Source organism: Camelina sativa, chromosome 9 (assembly GCF_030686135.1).
Source record: "Camelina sativa cultivar CO46 ecotype springtype chromosome 9, ASM3068613v1".
Classification (NCBI taxonomy): domain Eukaryota; kingdom Viridiplantae; phylum Streptophyta; class Magnoliopsida; order Brassicales; family Brassicaceae; genus Camelina; species Camelina sativa.
This window is the reverse complement of record NC_141888.1, coordinates 20,508,298-20,519,472: the sequence shown is the minus strand read 5'-3', so window position 1 is coordinate 20,519,472 and position 11,175 is coordinate 20,508,298. Positions and strand designations below refer to the sequence as shown.

At 43.5% G+C, this 11,175-nt stretch overlaps 1 protein-coding gene and 1 long non-coding RNA gene across 3 annotated transcripts; both read left to right on the top strand.

Annotated features, from left to right (window-relative positions):
• Positions 1–428: 428 nt before the first annotated feature.
• LOC147938398 (uncharacterized) lies at positions 429–8,000 on the top strand. Its single transcript, XR_015565476.1, has 2 exons — positions 429–877; positions 7,795–8,000. It is a non-coding gene; the product is annotated as an uncharacterized LOC147938398 (long non-coding RNA).
• Positions 2,114–3,090, top strand: LOC147938399 (uncharacterized). 2 transcript variants are annotated; one of them, XM_087464115.1, is made up of 2 exons: positions 2,114–2,486; positions 2,700–3,090. In XM_087464115.1, the coding sequence occupies exons 1-2, from the start codon at positions 2,114–2,116 to the stop codon at positions 2,828–2,830; spliced, it is 504 nt and encodes a 167-aa protein (XP_087320241.1). In that variant the 3' UTR covers positions 2,831–3,090. The 2 variants fall into 2 exon arrangements, with proteins under 2 accessions (XP_087320241.1, XP_087320240.1); XM_087464114.1 differs by having other exon boundaries at positions 2,114–2,573.
• Positions 8,001–11,175: the final 3,175 nt, after the last annotated feature.

The following is an 11,175-nucleotide window of genomic DNA, read 5'->3' as shown; positions in this document are numbered from 1 at the left end:
AAAAAAAGTTATTGCTATAGCCGATGGGGTGATTTTAGCGTTGGTGGGTCTTGGCCTATGCTTTCTCCTTAAAACCTTCGTGTTAACTAAGTTAGACGCTTTTGAACTTTCCGGAAGATTTGTAGTAAGTCGGAAAAGGAGTCATGGTTGCTTTGTTAAAGATTTCACTTTGGTGTTGCTGCTGCAATGCCGCAGGTCTTGCAGCCACTGGCTTTAATGTTCGAGCCTCTTTCCTAGGTATTCAGCAGGATCCGATATCCTTTTCCGACGACAGCAATGAATCATTGTGTTTTCTTCTTTTTGTAACTGTGTGAACCTATGTTTGTATTCAAAGCCCATCCCATATTTTTGTGAAAGCCCGTTTATAATTATAAATATATAAAATTTATATATATATAAGAATATCAAAAGGTGGTCCCCCGTAGTTTGCCTCTCTTCTAGACGACTCCAAGAGCACTTGAACCTTAATAATATTGTATTCGATATATTTATTGAAAAAGAAAAGAACCAAAGCAACCAAAGCAAATTAGAGATGGCGATTGTGCTTGCGATCTCGTCTAGGGTTTGAGATGGGGATTTACGATGATGGTCGGAAGCGGAGAGAGGGTCCCTCTGTTTCTTATGTGGATTATCGGAATGAGGATAGGGTGGTATCCCCAGTTCCGTCTTTGGTTGGGTTGATTTCGATGTTACAAGACTCTTCTCGGTTGAAGGGAATCTCGGTTTCTTGGAGATTTAATGGGTTGATTCAATTCTATCTGGTTAACGGTGGGAGACAGTTGTGCGGGATCTGATTTCAGGATTCACGATTCAGAGATTTGCATCCTAAAGTTCTGCGGATCTCATTATGGTATCAGCTCTGATCTGGTGCATCAAGGTTTGGATATTCTTTCAATTTAGTTCTAGAAATTTCCGTCTATTGACGCTCTCTGATAAGGGGAGATTTGGTGTATCCGTGATCGGCTCCATCTTGGCTGGTAATGGGATTCGCTTTTTGATTAGGCTTTAGGAAGATATTCTGATGCCTTGTTGGGTATTTAATCGCTGTATTGGTTTGCTTTGGTGTCATCTTGTCAAAACTCTTTCTCAGTTAAGTTTTGTTGCGATTTTCCCTCTCGGTGGTGGTATTGTTCTTGCTTCTCTAAGGGTTGAGTTTGGGTGGTTACTGTTCAGCACAATGATGCAGTTGGGTGTAAACAAAGGCAAAGCTCCCTTAATCCGCACTGAAACGGTGAAGATTTCTGACTCCGTTTTGGCCCAGCGGATTCAACAATTTGAGTTGACCTTGATTGGGCGTTTGATGAACCCTGTAATCCAACGAATGGAGTCGTTGGTGTCTAATTTGCCAAATATATGGAAGCTCGAGGATAAAGTGATGGGGGCAGATCTTGATCAAGGCGTTTTTCAGTTTAATTTCGAGGCTGAAGAGGATCTTCTCAGTGTTGTGCAGAATGGTCCTTACCATTTTGATGGTTGGATGATCTCCCTGGTTCGATGGGAACCTATCATCTCTGCTACTTACCCTTCGGCTATCAATTTTTGGGTGAAAGATTCAGGTATTCCTATGCACCTTTGGGAAGTTGCAACTTTGGAGGCAATCGGGAGGAAGATTGGTATACTCCGTGAGGTGGATGAGGAGACTGGTAGTGTCTGCGTTACTGTCAACGGCTTCATTCCTCTTATTTTTCAGTTGTTGGTTCCATTTAATACAAGTGATGAGGTGATTGTCTCACTTGAGTATGAGAAGTTGCAGGGCTTCTGCGAGGTTTGCTCAAGGCTTACACATGAATCGCAAGTCTGTCCGGAAGATACTAAGGTGATTGGTAGTCATGCTTTTGAGGAAAAATTGGATAAGAGGGGTGGACAAAGGCAACAATCCATGGCTAAGCACGGTCCGCAGCATAATGATGGATGGGAGAAACCTAGGAAGTTTGTTAAAAGAGCTTCAGATTTCCAAAAGTCAGATCATAGTGAGCAGGATCGTGTGGCGGAGAATGGTAGGGGGGGTTATCACTCGCAAGGGAGGGCTCAGGGTTAGGGTCCGAAGAGGAGTTTCTCTGCAAGTAGGGCTGAATCCAGTGACCGTGGGGGAAAAGGAGGTCCTCCGGTTGCAATGGTAGAGTCTATGGCTCATTTTCCTAATCTTCAGCTGAATAGGAAGGGGGCTGGTCCGGTTTGGCCTAAGTACAAGGCTAAGCTTGGGGGTAGTGAGAAAAATGCTCATGGTTCTGCGAAGGTTAGCTCTTTGGATCCAGTCTTGGAAGAGTCTCAATCGATTCTGGCGTTGGATAAAGTTCTGACTAAGGGTGACGGTGAGCTCTCTGCTGGCTTGGAGTTTTCTGAAGAGACTGATGATTTGCTAGAAGAGGGTGAGTATCCTGAAGTGGTTCTCACGGACAAGGTCGACGGTGAGAATGTGCCAGTTGGTGAGCCAGCTTCGGATATGGAGACATCTCTTGTTGGTGAGGACGCAATTATTCCTCAAGGTACTTCTTCTGTCCTTATCTCGTCTCCTAGGGCTTTGGGTGATGTGAGTAGGGCTCTGAAGGCTACTAATTTGGGAAATCCGATTGGTAAGAAAAAGAATTCTACCATTCAGCATGTGAACAAAGGATGTAGTGGCTCAAAAAAACAAAGTGTATTACCATTGGCTTCTCCTGGTAAAAGGTTGATGGCTAAAGTGTTGTGTAAACATGCAGGTGATGGGCACAAACAGAGGACTATAGGTAAGCAAGTCCATAAAGTCAAGGATGGTCTCATTCCGGGAGGAGGGAGCCATCCAGTCAAGAAAGGGATGGTGGCGCTCCTGAAACCACCTGCTCAAACGTGAAGGTCCTGAGCTGGAATTGTCAGGACATAAGGGTTGACCTGACAGAGGGATATTTGAGTGATTTATGGAAGAAACATCGTCCGAATATTTTATTTCTATCAGAAACAAAAAAGTGTTTTTCTTATTTACAAAAGTTTCAAAATAAGTTTGTTTATGAAAAGTTGTACACGGCTGAACCTTCTGGATCTCGTGGTGGTTTAGCTATTTTTTATATGGATGATATAAAACTTTCTATATTATATGATAGTAATCGTTTAATTGATGCTCGAGCTTTTTTTGGGCAACAATTGGTTTTTTTGTCCTTTCTATATGGGGATCCCGTTCCACAACATAGACATAAGGTATGGGATAAGTTAATTGATATCGGTTCTTATCGAATTGATCCATGGTTTATGATCAGTGATTTTAATGAACTTGTTGGGAATCATTAGAAATCAGGTGGGGTCTTAAGACCAGCCTCCTCATTTGTACCCTTTAATTCTGTGATCCGACATTGTGGTATGCTTGAATTTTCTTGCTATGGTGAGCAACTATTGTGGAGAGGTAATAGACAAAATAATCAGGTTGTTCGATGTCGCTTAGTCCGAGCGTTAGGCAATGAGGATTGGCATTGTTTATCTCCACAATCAAAGGTTGACTATTTAGAGATGATTGGTTCTAATCATTGTCCTATTTTAGCTACTTTCTTTAAAACCGAATTGAGAAGGCATCGGCAGTTTCGTTTTGATAAGCGTTGGCTTGGGAAAGACGGTTTATTCGGGGCAGTGGAGTCTGGGTGGAACCGCACAAAGAATTTTCGGATACCGGTATTTGTGGATAAGTGAAAGAATTGTCGGAACTCAATCTCTTGGTGGCGGAAAAATAATGTTTCTTCTGGTCCATCGGTTATTTCCTCCTTGAAGGCAGCCCTGCAGGGGGCAAAGATGGATGATTTGATTTTGCAGGAGGAAATTCACAGTATAGAAAGGAAACTGAAGGAGGCTTATCGAGATGAGGAGTTATATTAGCAGCAGAAGAGTAGGAAGTTTTGGTTAAGGGTTGGCGACAAAAACACAAAGTTCTTTCACGCTTCCACGAAACAGCGGCGGGTAAGAAATAAGATTGCTGGTTTATATGGACCCGATGATGTCTGTACTGAGTCGGCCTCTGGTATGGAGGCTATTGCATCAAATTATTTTGCGGATCTTTTTAAACGGTATGATGTGAGGGGTGTTTCACAGATGCTCCGGGAAGTTCCTCCATTAATTATAGATAGTATGAATAGGGCTCTAATCAGGGAGATCACTGAATCAGAGGTTCGCAAAGCTTTGTTTGCTATGCATCCTGAGAAAACACTGGGACCTGATGGGATGGTGGCTTTATTTTTTCAGAGGTTCTTGTCCTCATTAAAAGGAGATTTGGTGGTTTTGGTTACAGAATTTTTCCGTACGGACCGCTTTGATCCGCAGTTAAATGAAACAAATATTTATCTCATCCTTAAAAAGGAAAGGTCCCAACGGATGGCGGAATTTAGGCCGATTAGCCTTTGCAATGTGTGTTATTAGATTATATCTAAAGTCCTGTGTTTCCGGCTTAAGCGGTTTCTTCCATCTCTTTTGTTTGAGAAACCCAATCGGCTTTTGTTTTGAGACGATTAATCACATATAATATACTTGTGGCCCAAGAAATATTTCATGGCCTAAATACATATCCACAATGTAAATCGAAGTTTTTGGCTTTTAAGACGGATATGAGTAAATCATATGACCGTGTTGAGTGGGATTTTTTGGAAGCGGTTATGATTAAGTTGGGGTTTGATAGAAAATGGATTTCATGGATTATGTGGTGTGTATCCTCGGTCTCGTACCAAGTCCTTTTAAATGGACAGCCTAGGGGCTTCATTAAGCCACTAAGGGGTTTAGGCAGGGGGATGGGGATCCTTTATCTCCTTACCTGTTTATACTTTGTACGGAGGTCTTAATAGCCAACATTAAGAAGGCTGAAAGAGAAAATAAAATCACGGGTATTAAGCTAGCTCGAGATTGTCCCACTATCTCGCATTTATTGTTTGCTGATGATAGTTTCTGCAAAGCAGATGAGGCTGAATGTACTACGGTAATGGAAATTATAGGAAACTATGGGAAAAGCGTCAGGGCAAGAGGTTAATTTAGAGAAATCATCCATCATGTTTGGCAAGAAAGTCCCGCCTGAATTAAGGTCTCAATTAAAATCTGTAATGGGTATTTCCACAGAAGGTGGTATGGGTTCGTATTTGGGTATTCCTGAAAATCTACAAAGATCGAGAACTAAGTTTTTTAGTTACGTTAAAGAGCGTTTGGATGTTCGTGTGAATGGTTGGTCTGCAAAGTATTTATCGAAAGGTGGAAAGGAAGTTATGATTAAATCGGTAGCATTGGCTCTCCCAACTCACGTTATGTCTTGTTACAAACTACCACAAGAGTTAACGTCCAATTTAACGAGTGCTATTTCTACATTTTGGTGGAAGTCTAATGATAAGGCACGAGGCATGCACTGGGTAGCTTAGGATAAACTATGTAAGGACAAATGCGAAGGCGGTTTGGGTTTCCGCGCATTGGAACAATTTAATAACGTAATGCTGGCTAAGCAGTATTGGCGGTTAATTCATTATCCAACATCTCTGATGGCTCGGGTCTTGCGAGGGAGGTATTTTTGAAATAATAACCTCCTTCAGGCAAAGAAGCCGTATTCCCCTTCGTTTGCTTGGCGGAGTATTTATTCAACTAAGGGCTTGGTGGAACATGGAGCACGGTTGACAATAGGTTCGGGCTGTGACGTCTCGGTTTGGCGTGATCCCTAGATACCAAATCATCAGCCAAGACCAGCTAATAGTCGAGGAAGATTGTTACATCCCAATTTAATGGTTAACCATTTGATTAATCCAACTACTAAGGAGTGGCATATGCCAATCCTTGAGGAGTTCATGGATCCGTCGGATATTCAAATTATTCAAACTATGGGGATCAGTAAATTCTATAAACCAGACAAACTGATCTGGCACTATACTAAACCACGGAAATACTCGCTCAAGTCCAATTATCACCTCGCACGTGAATTGATTAAAGAGGTTGAATTTGAACAGACGTTGTAGTGACCCTCACCAAGGGGTAAAATTTCAAAATAAAAATCAAGGCCAAAAGACCAAGAAAGGAAGCCAGCAAGGAGAGCAGAAGGATTGCTGAAGAAAAGTCCGAGAAAATTTGAACGGACCGAGAGATGGCTAAATCGTTCGAGACGTACCGCCCGTGTCGTCTGAGACGTATCGCCCGAGTCGTCCGAGACGTACCGTCTGGGTTGATCGAGAATTGCCGAGAGTTGCCGAAGAGTTGCCGAGAGTTGCCGAGAGTTGCCGAGAACGTCCGAGAAGAGTTGCCGAGAGTGCCGAGACGGATCGAGAATCGCCGAGAGATGACCGACGATCGACCGAGAGACGCTGACCAATCTGACGAGAATTTTGGGAAGCAAGAAATTCTTCTTTCATAAAAAATTGACTAAGTCAAAATGAAGAAGTGGAGATTAAATGAATCAAAATGATGAAGTGGAGATTAAATAATTCAAAGTGGAGTTAGTGGAGGATTAAATAATTCAAAGTGGAGTTAGTGGAGAATTAAATAATTCAAAGTGGAGTTAGTGGAGGATTAAACAAATCAAAGAGGACATTCTTTTGCCAAGTCTTTTGCATATACACCAAGTATTATCAAGAAAAGAAGAAGTGGTGATTATTTGGCCAAGTCTTTACATTCTCACCAAGGAAAGTTTTTGGCAAAGAGGAGAAGACTTGCTCGCCATGCATTGGCTCACCAAACCGCCCAAACTCACACCAAACCACTATAAATAGGAGGCCTTAGTGTGTGTTAAGAGAGATTTTCGTTTCTCTTGCTAAGTTAGAGTAAAAGAGAGAGTAAGAGAAGTTAGAGAGAGTAAGAGAAGTTAGAGAAAGAGCGAGAGAGAGAGTTCTTTCCTTAGAGTTTCTCTTCCGCGAGTTGTTAGCCAAGTGCCGCTGTAGGAGCTGTTCGCGTCAAGTCCTTGCTAGAAGTCTGATTAGATTTTGTTCTTCTCAGCCAAGCCAGGTGAGTTTTGAAGCGTGTGATATGGCACATGATAGGTGGGGTTTTGGGTTACTTTTGCTTAGGATTTTTGTGGTAAATCTAGGCATGTTCGTTGGGTTGTTGGGTAGATTCGTTTCTTTCTTTCTAGATTGAGTTCTAGGAAGTTAAGACTCGTGTATTGCTTGTTTGCATGTTGGTGTGAGGTTGTGTCTAGCGCTTAGTTTCTAGTTATTTCTCTAGTTACTAAGGCTTGCATGTTGGTTGTTCTTGGTTGCATGTTTGCTTGTGTGCATTGCATGTTAGTGTAGTTTTTGCATGTTTGCTTGTGTGTATTGCATGATGTTGTTTGTAGCTTGCATGTGGTTTGTGTGCTTTGCAGGTTTGTTTGGTTGTGTGTTGAGGTTGTGCAGGAGAAGACTTCCCCAAGGCCGTAATCGGTGCGGATTACGAAGATTCGGAGAGACGGGGTTGCTGCCTAGGGCCGAGTACTACACGACGGTGTAGGCGAGAGAGCCTGTTGAGAGGGACTCGCATGTGATGTTCTATGCTTGCGTGCCTTTGTGGCTGTGAGTATAGGTGTTCACGGGTATGGGGGAAGTAACAAAGTGAGGAAGCGATGAAGTGGTGGAGTGAAGACGTGAAGGCCCTTGAAGATGAAGAAGAGTTTTCAGCTTCCGCATGCGTATACTTTGATAGTATACTTGGAGATTGCTTGACTAACTTGCATTTTATCTTGCTTGTTTTTCTTGCATATTGCATTTGAGTGTTGCATGTAGTGTAGTTGTTTAGCTTGCATGTTGTGTGTTGCTTGCTGGGGTTGGGGTTGGGTTTTGGTTCTTTTTAGGTTCCGAACTCACTAAGTGTTTAGCACTCAAGACTCCATAATTTGTTTTGCAGGTAACCTTAGTGGGAAAAGCCTTAGAGGGGAGCACAAGACGTTAGGCCAGCCGGTGTAGAGTTGCGTTGTCTTTGCAAGATGTTGTCTTTTTGTTGTAAAATTAAATTTTCATGTTTTAGCTCTAGGCCTGGTACCAAAGACGATGTTAATGTTTTATGAACGTATTTTTGTTAAGTAATTTAAAGTTGGAGGTTGTTTTATTTAAGTTGTGTGGTTTCGTTTGGTTCCAGCCTTGTCAGGGCCAACACAACGCACCAGACCGCAAGGTTTGCAAAGCCTAAGTAGTCTCGGTTGCAGGTGGAATTGTGCTAGGGAGGACCTGTCGGGAAGTCTGCAGCTTCCGTCCCTCGACTGGACCACCTCGGTGCAGTTCCCATAGTGGTGTTCCGTGGCTGTCCGCTGGCCTGCGTGGTCATAGGACGGTTCGGGGGCGTTACAACGGTGGTTCAGAGCATGGTTATGATGCTCATGGAACCCGCGTTTTCAAATGTTTTATCGAGTAAATGAGTCGCAAAGGCAATTTTAGGAAACCGGTACATCCTTGTGCATTTTAGGTAGATGGGATTAGGACTTACTCTTGGATGCTTGTGCAGATGTCAGACCGAGGAAGTGAAGAGGGATGGTCGTGGGGTGATTGAAGAACTGATGGAGAAGAGTGGCGAGACTCACCGGAGGATGAACAATATGATGTTGAAGATGAGTGGCAAGAACCGTTGGAGGATGAACAATTTAATGCTGAGGGAGAATGGCAGGAATCGTTAGAGGTGATCAAAACAATGACGAAGAAGAGTGGCAAGAGCCGTTAGAGGGAGATCCATATGATGTCGAGGGAGAGACAAGATCAAGAGAGAATGACGATCAGACGATAGAGAGGTCAAGTTCTGAAAGAAGTGGGTCGAAAGGATCATTACCCGGAGAAAGTTCAAGATACTTGATGGAAACATTTTTTGGTGGAGACTGGTCTGGTTTGCAATTTAACAATCCGGGTCGACAGCGAGCAAATTTCCGTCAAACACCTGGTGTACAACCTGCATATCACAAACCATATGAGCCAAGAAGTATGCCGCCAAGGCAAACGAATGTCCCTGAAGAGCCGAGACAAAGGAGTGTACCATTGGAACCGAAACAAAGGAGTGTACTAGTGGAACCGAGACAAAGGAGTACACCCGAGGAGCCAAGACAAATGAATGCGCGCGAAGAGCCAATAGGTCAAGAGAGTGGACCAAGAGATCGTTTACTAGCTGCGTTCCAAGAGATGATAGCACTTATGCGACAGCAAGCGTCATGCCCAAGAGAACCAGAGGCCCCGAGCTTTATGGAGATTGTGACGATTATGAGGAATTTGGGAACTGAGTATTTCAGAAGAGGATCAAACACGTTTGAAGCAGATAATTGGTTGCGAAGCATGGAGAAGAATTTTGAAGCAACCCGATGTCGAGAAGATTATAAGAAAGATGTTGCAGTGTACTACTTAAAGGATGATGCTAGTGATTGGTGGACTAGTGTGAAGAGACACTACGGTCATCGAGATCCAACATGGGCAGAGTTTCGAAAGGAGTTTGAAGGAAAGTATTTTCCACCGGAGGCCAGAGACAGATTGGAGAATGAGTTTATAAACTTAGAACAAGGCGAGAAGAGCGTTCGAGAACTAGAGTCAATTTTTACTCGACTGGTGAAAGTATGTTTACCAAGGGCGAGACGATGAAGCAGCTATGGCACGCCACTTTTTACATGCACTACGACCAGATATCCAGAGTAGGCTCATGTCTGTCACTTACCAACGAGTTGACAAGTTGGCGAAGAGAGCTGTAAATGTGGAGGAGCACATAGAAATGGAGAAGGAAGCCATGCAAAAAGATCAAGAGAAGGGCAAGGCAAAGATGATTCCAAGTGGTGGTGCAACTCGAAAGAGGAGTCATCCGACGAGGAAGGGCGTAGTCCAAAACTGGGGAAAAGAGGAGTTGTGTGTTTCTCATGTGGAGAGTCAGGCCATTATTTTCGAGAATGCTCGAAGGCAGGACAGAGTGATCGCCCAGTGCCATCTCACATCATATGTTACAATTGTGGCAAGGGTGGCCATTACATGGCAGCTTGTCCGATTATCAATGCCATAGTAGCGGAACCAGAAGCAGAATATCCCCCACTGACCAGTCCCGAGGATGAGAAACCTATGAAGCGGCAAGTGAGAGGGGATCGCGTGTATCCTTCCCCTTAGGTAGTTAACCCTTAGACCTTCAGTACTGTGTGGCGATTGGGAAGGTAAGTATGGGTGCTAACCCCCTCTTTGTGTGATTGTGTGATTGTGTGTTTGTGTGTTTGCATGTTTGTTGTCTTGTTGTGTGTTAGTTGGCTAGGCTAGTGAAAGCACTTGGTGGTGCTAGTCTAAGTCCTAGTTGTTGTGTGCAGGAAGCCTTCTAGCTAAGCGTTTTAGAGAACCCTTAGTGATAGGCCGTGTAGGGAAACCTTAGTTTTCTAGGTTAAACCCTTTTCCTAGCATGTTGGTGGCTGGAAGCAAGTTCGTGGTTGAGAGAGTTGGCCAAGATCAAGCGCAGGAAGGAGAAGAAGAGAATTAAAGCAAGACGCATTAGGAGGAGGATCAGAGGAGTTCAAGGAGAATTCGGGGACGAATTCCTATAAGGGGGGAGAATGTAGTGACCCTCACCAAGGGGTAAAATTTCAAAATAAAACTCAAGGCCAAAAGACCAAGAAAGGAAGCCAGCAAGGAGAGCAGAAGGATTGCTGAAGAAAAGTCCGAGAAAATTTGAACGGACCGAGAGATGGCCGAATCGTTCAAGACGTACCGCCCGAGTCATCCGAGACGTATCGCCGAGTTGTCCGAGACGTATCGCCCGAGTCGTCCGAGATGTACCGTCCGGGTTGATCGAGAATTGCAGAGAGTTGCCTAAGAGTTGCCGAGAGTTGCCGGGAGAGTTGCCGAGAGTTGCCGAGAACATCCGAGAAGAGTTGCCGAGAGTGCCGAGATGGATCGAGAATCGCCGAGAGATGACCGACGGTCGACCGAGAGACGCTGACCGATCTGACGAGAATTTCGGGAAGCAAGAAATTCTTCTTTCATTAATAATTGACTAAGTCAAAATGAAGAAGTGGAGATTAAATTAATCAAAATGAAGAAGTGGAGATTAAATAATTCAAAGTGGAGTTAGTGGAGGATTAAATAATTCAAAGTGGAGTTATTGGAGTATTAAATAATTCAAAGTGGAGTTAGTGGAGGATTAAACAAATCGAAGAGGACATTCTTTTGCCAAATTTTGCATAAACACCAATTATTATCAAGAAGAGAAGAAGTGGTGATTATTTGGCCAAGTCTTTACATTCTCACCAAGGAAATTTTGTGGCAAAGAAGAGAAGACTTGCTCGCC